At 37.6% G+C, this 25,127-nt stretch overlaps 4 protein-coding genes across 9 annotated transcripts; 1 reads left to right on the top strand and 3 right to left on the bottom strand.

Annotated features, from left to right (window-relative positions):
* Positions 1 to 3,124: 3,124 nt before the first annotated feature.
* LOC130970809 (non-functional NADPH-dependent codeinone reductase 2) lies at positions 3,125 to 5,806 on the top strand. The gene is made up of 5 exons (XM_057897003.1): positions 3,125 to 3,318; positions 3,568 to 3,743; positions 4,029 to 4,272; positions 5,254 to 5,433; positions 5,558 to 5,806. The coding sequence occupies exons 1-5, from the start codon at positions 3,199 to 3,201 to the stop codon at positions 5,783 to 5,785; spliced, it is 948 nt and encodes a 315-aa protein (XP_057752986.1). The 5' UTR covers positions 3,125 to 3,198; the 3' UTR covers positions 5,786 to 5,806.
* A 434-nt stretch (positions 5,807 to 6,240) lies between these two features.
* LOC130966207 (uncharacterized) lies at positions 6,241 to 11,783 on the bottom strand. 6 transcript variants are annotated; one of them, XR_009081251.1, is made up of 17 exons: positions 11,449 to 11,783; positions 11,203 to 11,286; positions 10,956 to 11,029; positions 10,839 to 10,872; positions 10,269 to 10,327; positions 9,881 to 9,995; positions 9,709 to 9,746; positions 9,410 to 9,507; positions 9,284 to 9,339; positions 8,823 to 9,096; positions 8,558 to 8,682; positions 8,272 to 8,328; positions 8,034 to 8,099; positions 7,735 to 7,809; positions 7,219 to 7,304; positions 7,049 to 7,114; positions 6,595 to 6,922 (listed from the first exon to the last, which is right to left on the bottom strand). XR_009081251.1 is itself a non-coding variant. In XM_057890987.1 (16 exons), the coding sequence occupies exons 1-15, from the start codon at positions 11,575 to 11,577 to the stop codon at positions 7,242 to 7,244; spliced, it is 1,347 nt and encodes a 448-aa protein (XP_057746970.1). In that variant the 5' UTR covers positions 11,578 to 11,783; the 3' UTR covers positions 6,241 to 6,571; positions 7,219 to 7,241. The 6 variants fall into 6 exon arrangements, 4 of the variants coding, with proteins under 4 accessions (XP_057746970.1, XP_057746971.1, XP_057746972.1 ...); XM_057890987.1 differs by lacking the exons at positions 6,595 to 6,922; positions 7,049 to 7,114 and adding an exon at positions 6,241 to 6,571; XR_009081250.1 differs by having other exon boundaries at positions 7,049 to 7,304.
* Positions 11,784 to 12,447: 664 nt separating this feature from the next.
* On the bottom strand, positions 12,448 to 13,278 carry LOC130965579 (uncharacterized). The gene has a single exon (XM_057890348.1). The coding sequence runs from the start codon at positions 13,276 to 13,278 to the stop codon at positions 12,448 to 12,450; it is 831 nt and encodes a 276-aa protein (XP_057746331.1).
* A 26-nt stretch (positions 13,279 to 13,304) lies between these two features.
* Positions 13,305 to 14,135, bottom strand: LOC130965578 (uncharacterized). Its single transcript, XM_057890347.1, has one exon. It carries the CDS (start codon positions 14,133 to 14,135, stop codon positions 13,305 to 13,307), a length of 831 nt encoding a protein of 276 aa, XP_057746330.1.
* Positions 14,136 to 25,127: the final 10,992 nt, after the last annotated feature.

The raw sequence follows: 25,127 nt of genomic DNA, 5'->3' as shown, positions 1-25,127 counted from the left end.
TCTATTAATTAATGCTGATTATTACTTTATTAATTAGGTGAATATAAAAATTCCAAGTTTTGACAAATTTGCATGTAAAAAACTAGTTTTAATTCTTTTAAACTTATTGATTGGTTGGCCACAAAAAACTATTGAAGAAATTAAAGTTCAGTTTCATGCATCCACAGGCCACAAGCTTGAAAATGGAATTATAAATGGTTTAATTTCACCAAAAGATATATATCGAAGACTTTGGCCATTCGAAATGATAAATGTTTGAAAGTGCCAGCTCACTGACCGACTTTAACATGAAAAATGCACACGTTAGTATAGTTTAATATTTCTATATATTCTCTTTAATTAAACAAAAATGTTGTCATAAAAAATAGTATTGATTTGGTCCATATGATGATATATATAACTAAATCTCTTAATTAAAGTATTGAAGATAAAAAAATTCAATAAAACACTTTTGTTGTTTCAAATTTTAATAATTAGAATCGACCAAATTATTATTAGTTAAATTCTTAGTAATAAGCTAAGAAGTACGGACACTTTGCTGAGTTGTCGTGTCTGCGTGTTGGACACATTTCGGACACAACACTCACCGACATTCGTCCGACACGCGGTCTGCTGTGTCCAAACCGTGTCTCAATAAAAAATAAAAAAATTTTCTCCGAACACGACACACCTAAATACCATCACGTATCAGAGTGTCCGGTGTTATTCTTAATATATATTCTTAAAATAAATTTAGATATAGTATATATTATTAGTTATTAAAACAAAAAATATTTTAAATACTTGATATAATTAAAATAAGATATTAAAAATAATTTAAAAAAATAATTTATATTTTAATATCAATAAAATATTAAAATATCATTACGATTTATCTAAAAAATACTTTATATTTTATTTGTATGCGTATCCCCGTGTCATATAAGATTTTAAAATTCACGTGTCGGCGTGTTCCGTGTCGTGTCGTGTCTCGTGTCCATGTCCGTACATCATAGGTAATAAGCATCTGGCTCAACCTTAAATATTTTGTATTATTCAAAAAATAATGTTATATTTTCTGTTAATTAAATAATTTTTATTTTTTTATTATATTTTATATCAATAGTTTAAATTTAGAATATTTTATTTTTTATTTTTCTATTTTTATTTTAATAGTAAATTAATTTTCTAAAAAGGTTGTACTCATTTATTTTTGGGATAAGTATTGTTTTGGTCCCTCACGTTGAGGGTCGGAATCGAACCCGTCCCCGATCTAATTTTCGATTTAGAATCGTCCTTAACGTTTTTTTTTTTCGTATTAAAATCGTCCTTTTTAATTTTTATTCCTAAACTACCCTTCCTTTTTAATAAAATTTAAAAAATTAAAAAAAATAAAACATGGTCTCCCCTTCTCCCCTCCCCCAACCTCCGGTCTCCCCTCCCCCCCCCCCCATCCACCCCCACCCCACCTCCGGTCTCCCCCTCCTCGTCTCCCCTTCCCGCCACCCCCACCCCCGGTCTCCCCTTCCCCCCTCCCCCACCCTCCGGTCTCCCCTTCCCCCCACCATCCATCACCACCTTTACCTCCACCACCAAGAAAAACAACATCAATAAAATCAACATCATCATCATCATCAACACCCACTGCCATTCCACCACCACCAACACCGCCGCCGTCCCTCTCTCCGCTTTCCCCTTTCCCCTTCCCCCTCCCCCTCCCCTTCCCCCACCCCCACCCTCCCCCTCACTGCCTCCCCCTTCCCCCCACCCAGCGTCACCACCCGTCCCCTCCCCCGCCCCCTCCCCGTCTGCCCTTCCCTCCACCTCCACCTCCACCTCCACCTCCACCTCCACACAGAGAAGCAGAAATTGAAAATCAACAAATCATAAACAGAAAGCAACAATTCAGAAATCAACAGCAAACAATTCAGTCATCAATTAACAAACTTCTTCCATCAACAACAAACAATTCAGAAATCAAGAAATTCAGAAATCAAGAAAACCAACAACTCAAAATCAACAATGATTCAACAAATCAAGAAGCAGAAGAAGCAGAAGACGAAGCAGCGAAGCAAGAAGCAGAGGCGGCGAGCAGCAGCGGCGAGGCGGGGACCAGCAGCGGAGCGGAAGCCGACGACGACGAGGAGGTCACAGTGGCGACCTCCCTGTTTCTCCCCCCCTTCTTTCTCTCTCCACCCCCGGTAGCGTGGTGAGGACGACGGCGGCAGCGCGGCAAGGACGCGGCGGCTCCAAGTCCGTGACCCCCTCACTCACGATCCATCTCTCTTCGTGGTTCTGCTCACGATGGCACGACGCAAACGGCGCGATGGTGGCGGCGACTGAAGCACGAACGGCGGCGACAGGTCTGACGGCAGCAACGCAAGCAGCAGCGAGCTGCTCCCTCCCCGGCGCCATCCCCCTCCCCCCTTCCCTTCCCTTCCCCTCCCCTCTCCTGCCCCTGCACCTTCGTATATCCCCCCCCACCCACGCGTTTTCTTTCCCCTCCCCTCCCCAAACACGCGTTTTGTTTTGTTTTTAATTTAATATATTTTATTATTAAAATAGGAATAGGGGTAGTTTAGGAATTAAAGTAAAAATTTTAACAAAAAGGACGATTTTAATACAAAAAAAATACATTAAAGATGATTTTAAATCCAAAATTAGAAGAGGGACGATTTTGATTCTGACCCTTAACGTAAGAGACCAAAACAATACTTATCCCTTTATTTTTCGAAACGTATTAGCATATGTAATAAGATCTAGATACCGATAATTGTATAAGAAAAGAAAATAAGAAATATAGTGTGGCATTGACTTGTTCTAAGGAATTGATGGCCGAAAACTATTTGCTTTTGGATGATGGATTGGGGCAAATAAATAAAATCCCAAGAGACAGGGAAGATCCGATCCTTTGATTTGCATTCCTTCAATAATTGATTTTAACACTCTTCCACGTCTACTATATATTATAATTATCAGGCATGATCATCATTATTAATCTATATATATGAGCTGACATATAGAAAAAAAAAACTAATAATAATTTAATTTAAGTCTAACCTCTAAACAACCTTAAAGTTAATATATGTTTTGACTTGACTTGTAGAATATCTATATATACCCAATATTAGACACACATTTAGCAGTGTGCGAAAAAAGCTAGCAATAGAATCACAAACACAGAGACAAAAAAAAAGGAAAAGAAAATAGAGAGACAAAATGAGGAAGAGTCATGTGCGTTTGAACTGTGGCATTACAATGCCTCTTATTGGACTTGGCACTTATTCTTTCCCAAATGATAGGAACATAACTGAACTTGCCATCCACAATGCTCTTCAGGTACCAACATTCATGCTTATTATTATTATAAATTTTACACGATCGTGCAATTACATATATTTTTTTAGATGACTATTTACGTGATCAATGAGTTATTTTTATATTATTACGTAATTAGATGTACGTATAAAATTATTTTACACTAATAGTACATCAAAATTAAATTCTTATTATTTTGATATTGGATGAATGTCGTTTAATTTATGTAGCCGAACAAATAAAGGGTCTTAATGTTTATGTTTTGTGCAGATTGGTTATAGGCATTTTGATACAGCAAAGATATATGGTTCTGAGCCAGCAGTGGGAAAGGCATTGAATGATGCAATGTTTGATGGAGTTGTAGAAAGAGAGGATATTTTCTTGACATCAAAACTATGGGGGAGTGATCACCATGATCCTGTTTCTGCATTGAAAAGAACTCTAAAGTAAGCACAATAATCATGAACATCCCTTAAAAAGAAAAAATATTGAAAGTGAAAAAAATAAAAAGAAAATATCTTACCCCCCTTTTTTTTTCTCTTTTCTTTTCTAAAGCAATGGAAAATCAATAATAGCAAATAATGTAAAGTGCATGTGGTGTTATCATTACCAAAGCAAAACACAATATTGGAATTAGTACATGTCAATCCCCATATGAAAGAAAATATGTGACAGAATCATCTTAATTAGTTAACTAATTGTGAAGAATGGTGTTGGAATTAATTGTATAGGAACTTGGGAATGGAATATCTGGACATGTACCTGGTGCATTGGCCTATAAAGTTGAAGCCATGGGTAAACTATCCAGTGCCTAATGAAGATGACTTTGAAAACTTGGACTTTGAAGTCACATGGGCAGGAATGGAGAAATGCCTTCAAATGGGGCTGTGCAGATCCATTGGGGTTAGCAATTTCTCTTCCAAGAAGATTCATTGGCTCTTAGATTTTGCTTCCACACCTCCAGCTGTTAATCAGGTACATCTATATATAAATAAATAAACCAATATTTGCATTACTTTTTCTACACATTTTATTTGTATATTTTTATTTTAGGGTATAAAAGACAAATATTTTTATCTTCTTTTACTTCTTATCAATCATTTTTAATACTAAAAATAAAAAGTGTATAAAAGAAATATATTTTTTGAATAAATATACACATCAAATATCTTAAATTATCTATAGATTTTTTCCGAGGTAATAATATAATGTGTCTTACTAATTTAAATGTATGTTTATTATTTTAGATAAATTACTATATGAATTCATTTATCGTTTAATTACTAGATAAAATAAGTATGGGTTTAATTTTGATGCGCGTACAATATTTTATACAGTTGTACAAGCACATTTGTTCTTTTGGATAATTTATTCACGTTGTTGATTTTTTTGGTGACTGAAATAAATTAAACAAAGAAAAACAAAACAAATAAAATAAGGAACTGCTTAAATAGAGGGGCAGTCCTGTTTAAGACTACTCTTAAACTCCTCCCAAGGTGAAGAAGCTCCACATGCGAAAGTTGTAATTTCATCGCCATCTTTGCCATAATATCTGCCACCGTGTTTGCATCCCTCATAATCAAACAAAAGTCAACACGCCAATTCCAATGCATGATATCTCTTATTTTGAGCACCAATAGATCAATAAACTCAAAACCATCTTGAGTAACAAGATTAAATGCTTCCACACAATCCGTCCACAATCCGTCTCACAAATAACATCTCGTTGACCCACATTCCAAGCTAAGAGATATCCTTTCCAAATAGCAAACAATTCTCCTTAAAGAATACTATTACTCTCACGTTGTTGATTTAAAAAGTAGTTATTTTTACTAATGTGATGTTTGTAATTAAATGTGCATATAAAATTATTTTACACTAACAATGCATCAAAATTAAATTTAATAAGTATAATGAATATTTTTATAAATTAATTAAATTTGTGTTGGTATCTAGGTGGAAATGCATCCGATGTGGAGGCAAGAGAAACTGAGAGAGACATGTGGGGACCACAAGATCCATGTAAGTGCCTATTCACCACTGGGTGGGCCAGGGAATGCATGGGGATCCACTGCTGTTGTTCATAATCCCATCATCCAATCAATTGCATTCAAACACAAGGCAACTCCTGCACAGGTGAAATAAAATAATAAAAATCCAAACTTTGTTTTAAAAATTATATTTTTATATTCATGATGTTCAATTATTAGTATTACCTGAAATAATTGAATGTATATGTCTTCATTATGGTTTTTTAAAGGTTGCATTGCAATGGGGACTGTTAAGGGGGTCAAGTGTGATTGTGAAGAGCTTCAATGAAGAAAGAATGAAGGAAAACATGGCATCATTTGATCTGAAATTGAGAGAGGAAGACATATTGGAGATTCAGAAATTGGAGCAAATGAAGATTATGAGAGGGGAATTTCTTGTTAATGAAACCACAAGTCCCTACAAAACAATTGGAGACCTTTGGGATGATGAAATTTGAAAGAGTTTTTTTTTTTTTTTTCTTGTACAACAATTAGTTTTATTTTTACAAGTACATTTATTCTGTGTATATTTAACTTGTGTTATTGTTCAATAGTTGTATTTCTTTTTCTTCCTCAACAACTATCAATATCCTTCAGAGTTTCTGCAAGTCCGATTATTGAATAATACTCAAAATGAAACTTAAAACAGAAAAATTATCAATCATTTTCCTTTAGTTTTCCAAAAATTATTGAATAATACTCAAAATGAAACCCAACTACAAAGAACATTTAGTTTTCTAAAAATATTCTATAAATACAAAAAATTAATCTCGTGTGTCTGTGTATATTTATATATACATATTTTTAATAAAATAATCAACTATCAAAATAATCAAATCTATTATACCAAAATAATCAAACATTTCTACAATAGTATAATCATTTTTTTTATTTACACCAAATACATATCTAAATAAAGTAACTGTTTTTTGTATCTACGTAACATCGTCGTTATCTTCCGATAATTACAATCAACATTTCTCTAAGATTAATGTTAACTACCAGATCATGTATTATGATGTGCAATCGCCAACTTGGTGGAAAAGAATAATCCAAAACCACTGAGTACAAGATATTTACAACGAAAATAATCTTTTAAAAACATGCACACTTTCTTGAAAGGGAAGTTTTATTCCAATTGATTGAACCAAACATTTCTAGTTAGCCTCTGGTGAACTAATACATAATATTTAGAGGAATGTTACTGTTCGAGGATCTCCTCAGGAGCAATGAAGATACCAATCCTAGAGCAGAAAAGAAAAAGAAGAGATTTTTCAATCAGTGGAACGGTTATACTGAACTTTATTGTATTCTTGCAATAATAAGAGATTGCTTCAACATGATATATCATGATACAATAACTGTGCAATTGCTCTCAGCATCAAATGTTGAGAAAACAATAAACATTGATGTAACAATTACAGCTTCTATGAAGGCCTATTGTATTGCCTTCTCTTTCCAAGCCATGATGATATCATGATTGGGATATCATTTTCATACGTTGCGAAAAAGCAGCCACCAATCATTTGAGAAGATAGCATTTGGACAGATTCAGGAATCCACTTACAACCTCAAGTTAAACATGCAAACCATCGCTGCACGAAGATAATAATTGATAAACGGAAATACACTTTTTCCAACATGTTAAATTTTTTTTTCTTTTTTTTTTGGGTTTTTTTTTTTTTGGGGGGGGGGGGGGGGGGTTTATCATAGGAGAATACCCTTCAATAACCTTGTGATGAAGAAGTCAACAGCGTGTGAGATTGAAAGCACATGGCTAACTAAACCTGAACCATTAACTTGTTGGCCAGTGACTTTCAAAGTACATTTGTAAATTTATAGATAAAAAATATATATAATGCTTAAAGGAAGTTAATATTTAATATCATACCTGTCAGAATTGGATAATTACAACTATTCTGCACCAGCTTGCGCAACATGTTCATTTGATCCTAATGAAGTACCTTGCTCAATGCACTGGAAGACATCAAATTATAAGACCTTACTGATGAAAAGGAAAACGAGTAATTTATGATGTCAAGGAAATGCTTTCAGAAACTTTTGAAATATCAGCGACTAACTTGTGCAATGTCGAAGAGAGACAAAATTTACTAAGCAAAGATAAAATGCAGCATATTTTCAGTAGAATAAGAGCAGTGAAATTCAGGCCAGTTTTCGATCTTTCCTTGCTATCATTTTCAAAAAATAACTATGATACATTTTTCCAGAAAAAAAAATGTCTGATTGTTTTCATTGTTTCATTCTGCTCTTTCTTTAACATTTGGATTAACAAAGATGTCATATATTCCTCTCTCTGCATCACTTGTAAACCTTCTTTCATCAAGCATTGATCAGAATTGATAAACACAAAAATATGCAAGCAAATATTTACGATCAAATTATATACCTGAAGAAGGTGATTATGGAGCCAATCCAATGTTTGAGGAAATGTTGTTGCTGATACATTCACTACAGTCAACCCCTGAAACAGAAAACATCTTACAAGCATTCATAGCATATAATAAATAAAATTAGACGGTTAAAAGTTTTATATACTGCAACCAGTGAATCTGCTTTCCTATCAACTTCATATTAACTAGTTAATGAATTGGAGCAATTTGCTATATATAGATCATAGAAACTGCAATGGCCATGGAAATAAATAAAATAAATAACATCGCAAAAAATGTAAAGTATTAGACATACTTGTGAAGTGAAAGAGCACAGGTAATCTTGTATGGTTTTCAAATTTGCTATAAGCTTATCTTTATCCTGTAAATTGAACAACAAAATTCAGAAACCAGCTCTGATAGATAAAAATCCAATTGAACAGATGTAGGTTGCTCTTATGGTTCTTTTTCCAAGGAAAAATGTGGTTGGTTAACCACCTTCGCCTCAAGAGTGCCAAGTGTATATATCTGGGTTCTTTCAAAAGTTAGAGTACCTTGTCTGGGCATTTCTCGGTAAACGTGCGAGAGCAGATCCACTCCTCAAGTAATGCCTGAAAATATGGTAAGAAGTCTCACTACATTATTTCATGCGATTTATACGACTAAACAATGGAATATGATGAAAATACCTTCCCACCATGCGTGACTGGAACATAGAAATACATGCAGGTCAACTCTTTGACTAAAAAATCCCAAAGTTATACATACTACAAACTAAGAAAATAACCAATTATGAGGATAATTGTTACTTTCATAAAAGTTATGGACAATGAGACAAACCTTATGATCAAATTCAGCCATCTTCAGAACAATAGGCACAATTATTGGCTTAGGACCTGACTTTTTAGTAACAATTTTTTTGTCTGCCTCTATTTCTTTGAGAGAAGCAGCACCTGCATGAGAAACTTGGTAGACATATAATTTGCCACTTTAGTATTCAAGTGAAACACAATGCCTACTCATGCAAATATTATAACTTCCTCAATGCATGTGACTCCAAGAGGAACTAAACAGCTTCAAAGTATTGCAAATAATAAAGACCAACCTTCATGCCCAGATGTGCTTCCAGCTAGATTAATGGATGCGACATTATTTGATACTGCATCAACTTGGTCCATAGATATTCCTTCAGTTGAACTCAGAGTCCTGGAACCACCATGATTCTCATCATGACTACCTTCATTAGTATTTTCTGTTTGAACTGTAGCACTATCGTCTGGTGCCGCAGATGTTGAATTCATCCCTTTATTTTCAGCTTGTACAGCAGCAGGTGATTTCTCATCGTCTACTAAATAAATGCTAGGGTCCAAATGAATTCCCTTTCATCATCAAAATAAAAACAAAGAAAATGAGCTCACAACAAGTCCATAGGAGAAACATTTATTACTTCACAGTAAACTTGAAAAGCTGTATTTCAATAAAATATACATTGACCAGTATAAAAACTTCAATTATCTAATACAGCAGATACAGGGAAACATCCCCAAAATACATATCCATACATACCTCAATTATAATTGGCTTTCCATCCTTCATTGCCTTTTTCAAATCACCAGCCAAACCTAAAATAAGTTTGAAAGATAAGAATTTAAAAAATGTATGAGATCTCAAGCTACAAAGAACTGAGAAAACCTTTGCGAACAACTCTGCATTCTCTGCAAAATTCAGTTATTAACTCCTCCGATGAATTAAAGTCTCGCGTCCATACAGGAGTTGACGCCAATGGTGCACTATCAAACATAAGAAAATAATCATTCAGATAAAATATACAAATTTATAGGGTTTAGGTCCTCTTTGATGTTAACTTGATTACTCTTAGCCAGGTCTCTTATGATACCATTATGAACAAATACTAGGTTTGACTAACAGGAGCTTAAAATCAATGCTAAATACTAGTCAGCTTCAGAATGAAACAGAAATTCAGGACATACTCTGTTGATGTGCGCAACAATTCGTAAACCATATCTGTCTATTAGAGTCAACAACAAAAGGAATGTCAAAATCAGTTGTATATAATTCCAGTCAGCTACCATCAATTGAAAGCCTAAAACTGTCCTTATTTTATATGACAGGAAGATTCAGGGTTATAGACACGATTGCTACCTGCAACACATTTGGTAAATTTAGCCTCTGCGCAAGCTGGGTGGCGATAGTAGACTTCCCAACACAAGCAGTTCCACAAACAAGGATTACCAATGGAACTCTTTGATGATGAAACCTTAAAGGATGATAAAAGCAGAAATATGGTTCATTATTACTAGAACTATAAAATATCACCCTCAAGAGTCTTCTCTTTTTTTTTTTTTTTACATATCTTTTAAAAGCATTATCAAGTAAACTTTCTTCCACGCACACACATACGATGAAACAGATATGATGTACATTCAGCACGTAGTAGGAATCAACAAACAATCAAAAGAAGCTATGATATTAACACAGATACATGTTGTAGAAACAAAAGTTATCTCCAACAGAAAGATTGCATACTAACCTTGTCATCATCTTATAACGATTAATGTACTCTTCTCCATATCCCCGCCTCTCCATTAGCTGCACAACCAGATCTCTGTTAGAAAATTTCTATTGATTAAATTACTACCATCATTTGGAAAAGCCAAGGACATCCAGCTATGATAACTTTATCCTAAATATAATGGAATTTGACTTCCTACTATTAAGAGACATGTAGTAAATAAACTTAGGTCCCATGTAATTATATTATGAATTTAAAACCATCTAGTAATAATAATAATAATTAATATTGACATTAAAATAATGTACTTAAATCCAAAAAGACCTATCCAAAGAATCAATCAACCATATTATCTTTATGCACTAATTTTCGGTACGTAATACAACTCGAAATAAAAATATCCAACAGGCATGCACGACATATGACTGTGACTCCGTGAATATATGTATAAGATTTTGCTCCTGGAGTAATACTTTCCCATAAAATTTTAATTTTGGCCATGAGTTCAAACAGTAAAAGGAAATACATTACAAGTCAAGAAATACGGGATGTACAGGATGGAGAAATGAAACCATAGAGTTGGCATACCTTGAATAAGTTGACCTCCAAATCGGACTGAGAGCTGCAGAATGGAAAGAAAATTTTAACCAGCTATACTTGAACTCAGCAGGAAACTAGAAATGGAAGAGAAGCCGAATAACATACACATCAAGAAGGCTATTGTCAATGAGCAGCTTCTTCAGTTCAAGCGCAATTTTAATAGCTACATGATTCGGAATCTGCAACCAACAAGCAAATCACAAATGGTACTAACCAAATCGAATCCACATTGCAGCATTAAATCCAGTCTATAAGGGCAAGCACAACACTTTTCAACACAATCCAATCTCAGTCCTATCCATCTAAAGTAACTCATAAGCAGAATGAACAATTGAAGAGTGGATTTTCATACCTTGGTTACAGTTAGCATCCTACTGAGCAAAAATCTGGACAGAACATAGTAGTGATCCGCATTATCACCCAACCACACCTTCACCTATAGGCATAAAACACAAGGGAATCGATATTCGCACTATTGAAGCAAATAAACCAATTGAAACTGAACAGAAAACAGATTCCAAAAAAATTGATTATGTGCATTCATGCAATGAAGAAAAGTTTCGATATCTATATTGAAATTGAGGTTTTCGAAACGGACCTTAACGAAATCGTACTTGGAAGAAGCATTGCGGGAAGAGAATTTGTTTTTGGAGGAGAAGCTTTGCTTTTCGTCGCTTTCTTCGCCGCTGGCGGGGCTCGAAGGCATGGGTTCTTTCTCCTTCCTCATCGATTATGATTATTGATTGGCTTCTGTAACTGTAACTGTAACAGTAACTGTTGAAAATTGAAATGCCTCTTATCTTCTTCTTCGTTCGCGCTTTTTCTCAATGCCTCTGAATTCTAAAACGCTGCTTCTAGATTTACATCCAAACTAGATTTTCAGGTAACCCTTTCTTTCTTAATCTTTCTTTTCAGGAGGAACAAAAAGATTCCTTTTTCAGTTGTAAAATATTTATTTATTTATTTAGTCCACGGAAAATTTATAAACATCGATCATTATGAAATACAAAGATTAAATTAAAACTACAAATTAAATCTCCGTCATTATTCTTTTTTTTTTTTTGCTGGCGCAATTTATTTATTTATCTTTTATTTTGCTCCAAATTTTCATGTTAACTGAGATCAACTTTTACTATTGAATGATTTTGTTATTATGATCATGTTTCTTTACCCCAAAAAATAAAAAATAAAATAAAACTAAGATGATCCAGTTGGGGCATCAAAATCATGGCAAGTTCTACTATGGGGAGAGCATATTGTGGTCCTTTAAGGATCTGGGAGGTTCTGTTAAATAAAGAAATTGTAGGGATTGATTCAAAATTTCTTTTTAACCAAATAATTTTAAAAATAAACTGAATATGAATAATACTTTTATAAAATAAAAGTATTTAACTATAAAAATTTCACTAAAATTAAGATTACTATGTTTACAATAACTAATTATTTATTATTATTATTATTATTATTATTTTTGAATGAAAGAGCTCAACACAACAAGTGGAGCAAATAGAACAACAAAATTAAAAACAGAAGAAAAACCACGCAGAAGCCATACAACACAACTATATGATCCCCACTGTCATCTTCGGCATTGCCATCAACAACAGAAGGGATCCACACCTAACCACTCCTTAAAGTTCTTGAAGACCAGGTAAATTATTTCATCAACCCCTTTCCCATCATTCTGAAAGATCCTCCTATTTCTTTCAAGCCAGATATTCCAGATAATAGCACAGAAGGATACCATCCACCTTTTGCGCTCCTGCTTTTTAGTTGGTAGCTCAGTCCAACTCTGATAGTGTTCCTTCATTGACCCTGGGCATGACCATTGCCTTCCAACAAAGGATAGCCATGCACACCAAAGCTGCCAAGAAAATTCACAAGCAAGAAACAAGTGGTGGCTAAATTCAACACCTTTATTACACAACACACAGGTCACATCCTCTTGATTAACTACTCCCAATCGACTCAGCCTTTCCTTTATATTCACCCTTCCAGTCAAGACAAACCAGATAAACAGTTCAACTCTTGGTGGCACAAGACCTTTCCAAATTGTCCTAGTAAAGTTGAAACTCGCCATATCCTCCGGTAGCAATTCCACCTGCAATTCCTGCACAAAGGAGTTAGTAGAAAATACACCATGTTTATCAAACTTCCATACCACTCTATCCTCTCTGTCACACACAAGGTTAACCAGCCTTAGTGTTTCATGCAGTTGCTGCACTAGGTCCAACTCCCATTGGAATAGCTCTCGCCTCCATTGGAAGTTCCACCTCCACTCTAACCCGTCCCAGAACCCACAATCCCCTATGACGGATCCTATTTGGTTTGAAACTGAGAAGAGTCTCGGGAAAGTATCTTTCAAGGGCCCACCATGCAGCCAGACATCCTCCCAGAACCGAGTACCTCTCCCATCACCAATCTCCATGGATAGCCCATTAATCATCTTCTGTCTTACTCGTTGATCCTTGAACTGTATTTGGCAGATGTCCTTCCATGGCCCCCCCGAGTGGGTAGTACTTGGGCAGACAGCATCACACTGGGATTCAGATTGTTGCATGAGCACACCACCTTCTTCCATAAGGGACAGTCCTCCTTTGAGAAACGCCACCACCACTTAAATAGGAGGGCTGCGTTACGCACCATGGCATCCCCAACACCTAGTCCGCCTAGCTTCTTGGGAGCCTGTACCACCTCCCACCTGATCATGGCCATACCAAGCCTACCATCCTCTTTACTCCATAGGAACCTTCTCTGTAGGGAAATCAGTTTCTCTGCAACAGCCTTTGGCATTTTATACAAACTCAAATAATAGACAGGCAGGCTATTCAAAACAGATTTGATAAGCACCAGCTTACCAGCCTTATTGAGTACCTTAGCTTTCCAGAGGCTCAGCTTCTCCTCCACTTTTTCTATGATGGGCTTCCAAGTCTTCACCAATCTCGGATTTGCTCCTAGTTGGATCCCCAAATATTTCACTGGGAGAGATGCTTCCTTACAGCCCAGTACACTGCACATACGTTGTACCCACTGAACATCACAGTTAATAGGAATCAAGCTAGACTTATCATAGTTGATACTCAACCCCGACATAAGTTCAAAACAGCGAAGGATCCTCTTGTAATTCTTTATAGTCTCTTCCTCCGGGGGGCAGAATAGAACCGTATCATCCGCAAACTGTAAATGTGACAACTCGACATGCTCTCTACCCACCAGTAACGGCAATAATCTCCCATTTCTTACTGCCTCTCCAAACATCCTATGTAGAACGTTGACAAACCCCATTTGTAAGGTTTATCTTGTATTGATTTTAGGGGATTTTATCACCTTTTACCCACATTTATTCAATGAAATAGCATGGTTTTATAACTTCTCCTTTAATTGTGCCTAAGAGTGAAAACATGCTTTTTAGGTCTTAAAATAGCTAAATTTGATTCTCCTTGATTCCATTAGATGCCTTGATATGTTTGTTAAGTGATTTCAGATTTAGAAGGCAAAGATTGGATCAAGGGAATGAAGAAAGAAGCATGGAAAGTTGGAGAACTCATGAAGAAATGAAAGAACCGGAAAGCTGTCAAGCCGACCTCTTTGCACTTAAATGACCATAACATGAGCTACAGAGGTCCAAATGATGCGGTTCCAGTTGGGTTAGAAAGCTAACATCCGGAGCTTCGAAACGATATAAGATTTGCCATAGTTGCCTGATGAGCGGATAATTTGTATGCTTTTTGAGCTTGTTTTTAGTATGTTTTTAGTATGATTTAGTTAGTTTTTAGTATATTTTTATTAGTTTTTAATTAAAATTCACTTTTCTGGACTTTACTATGAGTTTGTGTGTTTTTCTGTGATTTCAGGTATTTTCTGACTGAAATTGAAGGTTCTGAGCAAAAATCTGATTCAGAGACTGAAAAGGACTGCAGATGCTGTTGGATTCTGACCTCCCTGCACTCGAAGTGGATTTTCTGGAGCTGCAGAAGCCCAATTGGCGCGCTCTCAACGGCATTAGAAAGTAGACATCCTGGGCTTTCCAGCAATATATGATAGTCCATACTTTTCCCGAGATTTGATGGCCCAAACCGGCGTAGCAATTTGGCCTCAGAAATTCCAGCGTTAAACGCTGGAACTGGCATAAAACTTGGAGTTAAACGCCCAAACTGGCATGAAAGCTGGCGTTTAACTCCAGAAAAGGTCTCTACACTTGAAAGCTTCAATGCTCAGCCCAAGCACACACCAAGTGGGCCCGGAAGTGGATTTTTTTTGTCATTTACTCATTTCTGTAAACCTTAGGTTACTAGTTTACTATTAATAGGATCTTTTGACATTGTATCTGTACCGGATGACACTTTACACGTTTTCTTTGTGTACCTTCCACAGCATGAGTCTCTAAACCCCATGGTTGGGGGTGAGGAGCTCTGCTGTGTCTTGATGGATTAATGCAATTACTATTGTTTCTCATTCAATCATGCTTGCTTCCATTCTAAGATAATACTTGTTCTTAATCCGGATGAATGTGATGATCCGTGACAATCATCATCATTCTCAACTATGAACGTGTGCCTGACAACCACCTCCGTTCTACCTTAGATTGAGTAGTTATCTCTTGGATTCTTTAATCGGAATCTTCGTGGTATAAGCTAGAACTGATGGCGGCATTCAAGAGAATCCGGAAGGTCTAAACCTTGTCTGTGGTATTCTAAGTAGGATTCAATGACTGAATGACTGTGACGTGCTTCAAACTCCTAGCAGGCGGGGCGTTAGTGACAGACGCAAAAGAATCAATGGATTCTATTCCGGCCTGACCGAGAACCGACAGCTGAATTCCGCGTGCTGTGACAGAGCATATGCAATCGTTTTCACTGAGAGGATGGGAGGTAGCCACTGACAATGGTGAAACCCTACATACAGCTTGCCATGGAAGGAGCCTTGCGTGTTTGATGAAGAAGACAGTAGGAAAGCAGAGATTTAGAAGATGGAGCATCTCCAAAACCCCAACCTATTCTCCATTACTGCAGTACAAGTAACCATTTCATGTTCTTTTGCTTTTTACAATCAATCCTGATAATTTCTGATATCCTGACTAAGATTTACAAGATAACCATAGCTTGCTTCAAGCCGACAATCTCCGTGGGATCGACCCTTGCTCACGCAAGGTATTACTTGGACGACCCAGTGCACTTGCTGGTTAGTTGTGCGGGATTGCAAAAGTGTGATTGCAATTTCGTGCACCAAGTTTTTGGCGCCGTTGCCGGGGATTGTTCGAGTTTGACAACTGACGGCTTATCTTGTTGCTTAGATTAGGACTGTTTTATTTTTGTTGGTTTAGAGTCTTTTAGTTGAGTCCAGTTTCATATTTTAAGTTTGGTGTCAATTGCATGCTTTTGTTTTTCTTTTGATTTTCGAATTTTGTATGTTCTTAGTCCCTTTTTGATTCATAAAAATTCTAAGTTTGGTGTCCTCTTTGTGTTTTTCTTTTAAAATTTTCGAAAATTAGTGTTTGATTTTCTAAAAATTTTAAGTTTGGTGTCTCTTTGTTGTTTTTCTCTTTCCTCTTTTCAAAAATCAAATCTTTTTCAAAAAAATTTTTTTTTCAATCATATCTTTTTAATTGCTGTTTTCAAAATCTTTTTAATTAACTAATTGATTCAGTTCTCAATTTGCTTTGATCTTATTTTATTTTTAATTTTCGAATTTTTATTTTAGTTTTTATTTTATTTTATTTTATTTTATTTTATTTTCGGTTAATTCAAAAAAAAAAACAAAATTTATCTTTTTGCAATCATTATCATTTCCCTTTTGTCCATCATGGACTTAAGTGGGATTAATCAGTCCAAAAGAACTCTGGGGTCATATGCTAACCCCATTACAGCTGCATATGGGAGTAGCATCTGCACACCTCCCATCAAAGCAAGCAGCTTTGAGCTAAATCCTCAACTCATTATCATAGTGCAGCAAAATTGCCAGTATTCCGGTCTTCCACAGGAAGAACCTACTGAGTTTCTGGCACAGTTTTTACAAATTGCTGACACAGTACATGATAAAGAGGTAGATCAGCATGTCTACAGACTATTACTGTTTCCATTTGCTGTAAAAGATCAAGCTAAAAGGTGGTTGAATAACCAACCTACAGCAAGCATAAAGACATGGAAACAGTTGTCAGACAAATTCCTGAATCATTTTTACCCTCCAAAGAGGATGACACAGCTAAGGCTGGACATCCAAGGCTTTAAACAAGAGGATAATGAATCCCTTTATAATGCCTGGGAGAGGTATAGAGGTATGCTTAGAAAATGCCCCTCTGAAATGTTTTCAGAGTGGGTACAATTAGACATCTTCTACTATGGGCTCACAGAAAAAGCTCAGATGTCTTTAGACCACTCAGCTGGTGGATCTATACACATGAGGAAGACAATTGAAGAAGCTCAAGAGCTTATAGACACTGTTGCTAGAAACCAATACTTATATTCTAGCAATGAGTTCGTTCCAAAAGAGGAAGGCATGGCATTAGTCACTGATCCTAATCCTCAAGAACAGATGAATGAGCTTAATCAACAATTGCTCCTGATGACAGAACAGTTAGCAGAATTTAAAGAAATGCTCCATAATACTAAGGTTGCTAACAAGAACATAGAACTGCAGTTGAATCAAGCAAAACAGCAAATATCTCAACAAATAACAGAAGAATGTCAAGCAGTTCAACTGAGGAGTGGGAAGACACTGAATACCACTGCTCAAAAGAGCAAAAAGCCAAACAGGGAACAATTGACAGAGGACAACCAAATCACTGTTCAAAATCCCTCTGAGGACAGTAAGAGCCCAGAGAGGAATGTTATTGGCGTTCAAACGCCAGAAAGGGAAGGAAAGCTGGCATTAAACGCCCATTCCTTGCCCAGTTCTGGCGTTCAAACGCCAGAAAAGGGGGAAAAGTTGGCGTTAAACGCCCAATTTCCACCCAATCCTGGCGTTCAGACGCCTAGGGGGAATCAGACACTTGAGAGTGCTGACAGTAATCCCTCTAACAAGGCTTCTTCAACCACTTCTGTAAGGAATAAACCTGCAGCATCTAAGGTTGAAGAATATCAAGCCAAGATGCCTTATCCTCAGAAACTCCGCAAAGCGGAACAGGATAAGCAATTTGCCCGCTTTGCAGACTATCTAAGGACTCTTGAAATAAAGATTCCGTTTGCAAAGGCACTTGAGCAAATACCTTCTTATGCTAAGTTCATGAAAGAGATCTTAAGTCATAAGAAGGATTGGAGAGAAACTGAGAAGGTGTTTCTCACTGAAGAATGCAGTGCAGTCATTCTGAAAAGCTTACCAGAAAAGCTTCAAGATCCTGGAAGCTTTCTGATACCATGCACATTAGAAGGCACTTGCACCAAGACAGCTCTATGTGATCTTGGAGCAAGCATCAATCTAATCCCTGCATCCACTATCAGAAAGCTTGGGTTGACTGGAGAAGTCAAACCAACCAGGATATGCCTCCAACTTGCTGATGGCTCCATTAAACATCCATCAGGCATAATAGAGGATATGATTGTCAAGGTTGGGCCATTTGCCTTTCCAACTGACTTTGTGGTGCTGGAAATGGAGGAGCACAAGAGTGCAACTCTCATTCTAGGAAGACCTTTCCTAGCAACTGGACGAACTCTTATTGATGTACAAAAAGGGGAAGTAACCTTGAGAGTCAATGAGGATGAGTTCAAGTTGAATGCTGTAAAAGCTATGCAGCATCCAGACACACCAAATGACTGCATGGGCGCTGACATTATTGACTCTCTGGTAGAAGAGATCAATATGGCTGAAAGCCTAGAATCAGAGCTTGAAGACATCTTCAAAGATGCTCAACCTGATCAAGAAGAACCAGAGGAGGCAAGGGAATTTTCGAAAATTCCTCAGGAGGAGGATAAGCCTCCTAAGCCTGAACTCAAACCACTACCACCATCCCTGAAATATGCATTTCTAGGAGAGGGTGACACTTTTCCAGTGATTATAAGCTCTGCTTTAAAGTCACAGGAAGAGGAAGCACTGATTCAAGTGCTAAGGACACACAAGACAGCTCTTGGGTGGTCCATAAGTGATCTTAAGGGCATTAGCCCAGCTAGATGCATGCACAAGATCCTATTGGAGGATAATGCCAAACCAGTGGTCCAACCACAGAGAAGGCTAAATCCTGCCATGAAGGAGGTGGTGCAGAAAGAGGTCACTAAATTACTAGAGGCTGGGATTATTTATCCTATTTCTGATAGCCCCTGGGTGAGCCCTGTCCAAGTTGTTCCCAAAAAGGGAGGCATGACAGTGGTTCATAATGAAAAAAATGAACTGGTTCCTACAAGGACAGTCACAGGGTGGCGCATGTGTATTGATTACAGAAGGCTCAACACAGCCACCAGAAAGGATCATTTTCCTTTACCATTCATAGACCAAATGCTAGAAAGACTAGCTGGCCATGATTATTACTGCTTTTTGGATGGCTATTCAGGCTACAACCAAATTGCAGTAGATCCTCAGGACCAAGAGAAAACAGCATTCACTTGCCCTTCTGGCGTGTTTGCCTATAGGAGGATGCCTTTTGGTCTGTGCAATGCACCTGCAATCTTTCAGAGGTGCATGCTCTCTATCTTCTCAGATATGGTAGAGAAATTTCTGGAAGTCTTCATGGATGACTTTTCAGTGTATGGAGACTCATTTAGCTCCTGTCTTAATCACCTAGCACTTGTCTTGAAAAGGTGCCAAGAGACTAACCTGGTTTTAAACTGGGAGAAATGTCACTTTATGGTGACTGAAGGAATTGTCCTTGGGCACAAAATTTCAAGCAAGGGAATAGAGGTGGATAAGGCAAAGGTAGAGGTAATTGAAAAGCTACCACCACCTGCCAATGTTAAGGCAATCAGAAGCTTTCTGGAGCATGCAGGATTTTATAGAAGGTTTATAAAGGATTTTTCGAAAATTGCAAAACCTTTGAGTAACCTGTTAGCTGCTGACACACCATTTGTGTTTGACACACAGTGTCTGCAGGCATTTGAGACCCTGAAAGCTAAGTTGGTCACAGCACCAGTTATCTCTGCACCAGATTGGACATTGCCATTTGAACTAATGTGTGATGCCAGTGACCATGCCATTGGTGCAGTGTTGGGACAGAGGCATAACAAGCTTCTGCACGTCATTTACTATGCCAGCCGTGTTCTAAATGACGCACAGAAGAACTACACAACCACAGAAAAAGAGTTACTTGCAGTGGTCTATGCCATTGACAAGTTTAGATCCTATCTAGTGGGATCCAAAGTGGTTGTGTACACTGACCATGCTGCTCTTAAATACTTACTCACAAAGCAGGATTCCAAACCCAGGCTTATAAGATGGGTGTTGCTTCTGCAAGAGTTTGATATAGAAATAAGAGACAGAAAAGGGACAGAGAACCAAGTAGCTGATCATCTGTCCCGAATAGAACCAGTAGCTGGGGCGTCCCTCCCTTCTACTGAGATTTCTGAGACTTTCCCAGATGAGCAACTCTTTGCCATTCAGGAAGCTCCATGGTTTGCAGATATTGCAAATTATGAAGCTGTGAGGTTCATACCCAAAGAGTACAGCTACGTGCAGAGAAAGAAATTAATTTCAGATGCCAAGTACTACCTCTGGGATGAACCATATCTCTTTAAGAGATGTGCTGACGGAGTGATCCGCAGATGTGTACCCAGAGAAGAAGCACAAAGGATCCTATGGCACTGCCATGGATCACAGTATGGAGGACATTTTGGAAGTGAGCGAACAGCTACTAAAGTCCTCCAATGTGGCTTCTACTGGCCTACTCTCTATAAAGATTTCCGAGAGTTTGTGCGTAACTGTGACAGTTGCCAAAGAGCTGGTAACCTGCCTCATGGATATGCCATGCCTCAACAAGGGATATTAGAGATAGAATTATTTGATGTATGGGGAATTGACTTCATGGGTCCATTTCCACCATCATACTCAAACACTTACATTCTGGTGGCGGTGGACTATATATCTAAGTGGGTAGAAGCAATTGCTACACCCACTAATGATACTAAAACCGTGCTAAAGTTCCTCCAGAAACACATCTTCAGCAGATTTGGTGTTCCCAGAGTACTAATCAGTGATGGGGGCACTCATTTCTGCAATAAACAGCTATACTCTGCTATGGTTAGATATGGAATCAGCCATAAAGTGGCAACTCCGTATCATCCACAGACAAATGGGCAAGCTGAAGTCTCTAACAGAGAGCTAAAAAGAATCCTAGAACGGACTGTGATAGCCCGGAGAAAGGATTGGGCAAAGAGCTTGGATGATGCTCTGTGGGCATACAGAACAGCATTCAAGACTCCTATAGGAACTTCTCCATACCAATTGGTGTATGGGAAGGCCTGTCATCTGCCCGTGGAACTGGAACATAAAGCCTATTGGGCAACCAGGTTCCTAAACATGGATGCACAGTTAGCTGGTGAAAAGAGATTACTCCAGCTAAATGAGCTAGAGGAGTTCAGACTCAATGCCTTTGAAAATGCAAAAATTTATAAGGAAAAGGCAAAGAAATGGCATGACAAGAAGTTGTCAACCAGAGTCTTTGAGCCAGGACAAAAAGTTTTGCTCTTTAACTCTAGGCTCAAATTGTTTCCAGGAAAACTCAAATCCCGGTGGAGGGGTCCGTATGTGATTACAGGAGTTTCACCATATGGATATGTTGAGCTTCAGGATATTGATTCTGACAAAAAGTTCATTGTTAACGGACAGAGAATCAAGCATTATCTTGAAGGCAATTTTGAGCAGGAGTGCTCAAAACTGATACTTGAGTGATTCTCAGTGAAGGTCCAGCTAAAGACAGTAAAGAAGCGCTTGCTGGGAGGCAACCCAGTCATTAGGAAGTTATATGATTTGTTCTTACAGAGGCAAGTATCAAAAAATGAAGGAATTCACAGAGTTACAGAAGGATTCAGCTCAAAAAGCAGAGAAAATGAGCTTACTGGCAAAAAAACGCCAGTAAGGGGCATTTTGGGCGTTAAACGCCAGAATGGGTACCATTCTGGGCGTTTAACGCCAGGAATGGTGCCATTCTGGGCGTTAAACGCCAGAATGTGCACCATTCTGGGCGTTTAACGCCAGGTGTGCAGCATCCTGGGCGTTCAGAAAAATGCCCAGTGATAAAGGATTTCTGGCGTTTAACGCCAGCCAGGGCACCTGGCTGGGCGTTAAACGCCCAAAAGGAGCACCAAATGGGCGTTAAACGCCAGAATGGGTGCCATTCTGGGCGTTTAACGCCAGTAAGGTGGGGGGGACCACAATTTTGTTTTCAAATCAGATTTTTTCAAACTTTCCTTTTCTTACCCATATTTTTCTACAAAAATACATTTCAATCTCTCATCATTCACTTTCAAATTTTCAAATATCTAAAATCACTCTCCAAATCTCTCAAATCATTCTCAAATTTTGTTCAAAAAAATCACCCTTTTCTCAATTTCTTTCCATATCTTCTCAAATCTCCTTTCAAATCTCTCTTTTTTTCCGAAAACTCCCCTCCCCACCTTATAAATTCACGTTTGGCTCCCTCATTCCATCACACCATTCGAATTTCCTCTTCCTCCCCCTCTCTTCTCTCTTCTTTCCTTCTTTGCTTGAGGACAAGCAAACCTCTAAGTTTGGTGTGCTTTTCCGTGATCACTAAAGCCAAGATTCATCAATATCATGGCTCCTAAGGGAAAACAAACCAATTTAAGAGGCAAGAAAGAGAATAATCCAAAGAGTCTTTGGAATCAAGAGAAGTTCTTAACCAAAGAACATGAGGACCATTATCACAAAATAATGGGTCTGAGGTCAGTGATCCCGGAAGTAAAATTTGATCTGAAAGAAGATGAATATCCGGGGATCCAAGAGCAAATTCGAAATAGAGGATGGGAAGTTCTAACCAATCCTGAGACAAAGGTTGGAAGGAACATGGTTCAGGAATTCTACTCAAATCTGTGGCTAACAGATAAGCAGAGAATGACTGGAACTGCTTATCATACCTACAGAATCATGGTCAGAGGGAAAGTTATGTACTTCCATCTGGACAAAATAAGAGAAATCTTCAAACTACCTCAACTGCAAGATGATCCTGATTCCTTCAATAGGAGGATGGTGAGAGTAGATAAAGGGTTGGATCAAGTTCTAGAGGACATATGCCTCCCTGGGACTAAGTGGATAACCAATTCAAAGGGTGTCCCAAACCAACTCAAGAGGGGAGACCTCAAGCCAATTGCAAGAGGATGGCTAGACTTTATTGGGCGCTCCATATTGCCCACTAGCAACCGTTCTGAGGTCACCATCAAGAGAAGCAGGGGCGTGAACTCCAAGAGATGAAACGCCAAAAGCTCTCCTCTCAAGCTGAGGGAGCATCCACTTCTCAAAATCAAGGTTGTTGAGTCTTAACTCTGTGAAAACCTCTATCATTAGGAGCCTATTTTTTTCGTTTTTTTTAGTGATTTTGTTTGCTTTCTATTTTTATTTAGTTTCATCCTATATCTATTTTTTGAGTCTTGTTCTTAATTCATAATTAATAAAACTTAAAGTTTATGCCTTAAAGCTATGAATGTCCTATGAATCCATCACCTCTCTTAAATGAAAAATGCTTTAATCACAAAAGGACAAGAAGTACAGGATTTCAAATTTATCTCTGAAACTAGTTGAATTAGTTTGATGTGGTGACAATACTTTTTGTTTTCTGAATGAATGCTTGAACAGTGCATATGTCTTTTGAATTTGCTGTTTTGAGAATGTTAAAATTGTTGGCTCTTGAAAGAATGAGGAGAAAGAGAACTGTTATTGAGGATCTGAAAAATCATCAAAGTGATTCTTGAAGCAAGAAAAAGCATTCAAAATAATAATAATAATAATAATAATAAAGTTGTGAACCAAGGCAAAAAGAGTGTGCTTAAGAACCCTGGACACCTCTAATTGGGGACTCTAGCAAAGCTGAGTCACAATCTAAAAAGGTTCACCCAATTATGTGTCTGTGGCATGTATGTATCCGGTGGTAATACTGGAAGACAGAGTGCTTTGGGCCACAGCCAAGACTCATACACTAGCTATGTTCAAGAATCATTATACTTAACTAGGAGAATCAATAACACTATCTGAGTTCTGAGTTCTCATAGATGCCAATCATTCTGAACTTCAAAGGATAGAGTAAGATGCCAAAACTGTTCGGAGGCAAAAAGCTACTAGTCCCGCTCATCTAATTAGAACTATGTTTCTTTGATATTTTGGAGTCTATAGTATATTCTCTTCTTTTTATCCTATTTTGATTTTCAGTTGCTTGGGGACAAGCAACAATTTAAGTTTGGTGTTGTGATGAGCGGATAATTTGTATGCTTTTTGAGCTTGTTTTTAGTATGTTTTTAGTATGATTTAGTTAGTTTTTAGTATATTTTTATTAGTTTTTAATTAAAATTCACTTTTCTGGACTTTACTATGAGTTTGTGTGTTTTTCTGTGATTTCAGGTATTTTCTGACTGAAATTGAAGGTTCTGAGCAAAAATCTGATTCAGAGACTGAAAAGGACTGCAGATGCTGTTGGATTCTGACCTCCCTGCACTCGAAGTGGATTTTCTGGAGCTGCAGAAGCCCAATTGACGCGCTCTCAACGGCATTGGAAAGTAGACATCCTGGGCTTTCCAGCAATATATGATAGTCCATACTTTTCCCGAGATTTGATGGCCCAAACCGGCGTAGCAATTTGGCCTCAGAAATTCCAGCGTTAAACGCTGGAACTGGCATAAAACTTGGAGTTAAACGCCCAAACTGGCATGAAAGCTGGCGTTTAACTCCAGAAAAGGTCTCTACACTTGAAAGCTTCAATGCTCAGCCCAAGCACACACCAAGTGGGTCCGGAAGTGGATTTTTTTTGTCATTTACTCATTTCTGTAAACCTTAGGTTACTAGTTTACTATTAATAGGATCTTTTGACATTGTATCTGTACCGGATGACACTTTACACGTTTTCTTTGTGTACCTTCCACAGCATGAGTCTCTAAACCCCATGGTTGGGGGTGAGGAGCTCTGTTGTGTCTTGATGGATTAATGCAATTACTACTGTTTCTCATTCAATCATGCTTGCTTCCATTCTAAGATAATACTTGTTCTTAATCCGGATGAATGTGATGATCCGTGACAATCATCATCATTCTCAACTATGAACGTGTGCCTGACAACCACCTCCGTTCTACCTTAGATTGAGTAGTTATCTCTTGGATTCTTTAATCGGAATCTTCGTGGTATAAGCTAGAACTG

Source organism: Arachis stenosperma, chromosome 3, assembly GCF_014773155.1.
Source record: "Arachis stenosperma cultivar V10309 chromosome 3, arast.V10309.gnm1.PFL2, whole genome shotgun sequence".
Taxonomy (NCBI): domain Eukaryota; kingdom Viridiplantae; phylum Streptophyta; class Magnoliopsida; order Fabales; family Fabaceae; genus Arachis; species Arachis stenosperma.
The sequence above is the reverse complement of the archived record's forward strand: the minus strand, read 5'-3'. Positions and strand labels throughout refer to the sequence as shown.

Bases quoted from the DNA above. Each gene is read 5' to 3' on its own strand.
- LOC130970809 (XM_057897003.1), top strand. From the start codon at position 3,199: ATGAGGAAGAGTCATGTGCGTTTGAACTGTGGCATTACAATGCCTCTT. The intron at 4,273-5,253 runs GTACATCTATAT...GTTGGTATCTAG, and splicing joins CACCTCCAGCTGTTAATCAG to GTGGAAATGCATCCGATGTG. The intron at 5,434-5,557 runs GTGAAATAAAAT...GGTTTTTTAAAG, and splicing joins ACAAGGCAACTCCTGCACAG to GTTGCATTGCAATGGGGACT.
- LOC130965579 (XM_057890348.1), bottom strand. From the start codon at position 13,278: ATGGAGATTGGTGATGGGAGAGGTACTCGGTTCTGGGAGGATGTCTGG.
- LOC130965578 (XM_057890347.1), bottom strand. From the start codon at position 14,135: ATGGGGTTTGTCAACGTTCTACATAGGATGTTTGGAGAGGCAGTAAGA.
- LOC130966207 (XM_057890987.1), bottom strand. From the start codon at position 11,577: ATGAGGAAGGAGAAAGAACCCATGCCTTCGAGCCCCGCCAGCGGCGAA. The intron at 10,328-10,838 runs GTATGCCAACTC...CTGGTTGTGCAG, and splicing joins TGGAGGTCAACTTATTCAAG to CTAATGGAGAGGCGGGGATA. The intron at 7,305-7,734 runs GTATATAATTTG...GATGTCTTCCAG, and splicing joins TCCATAATCACCTTCTTCAG to TGCATTGAGCAAGGTACTTC.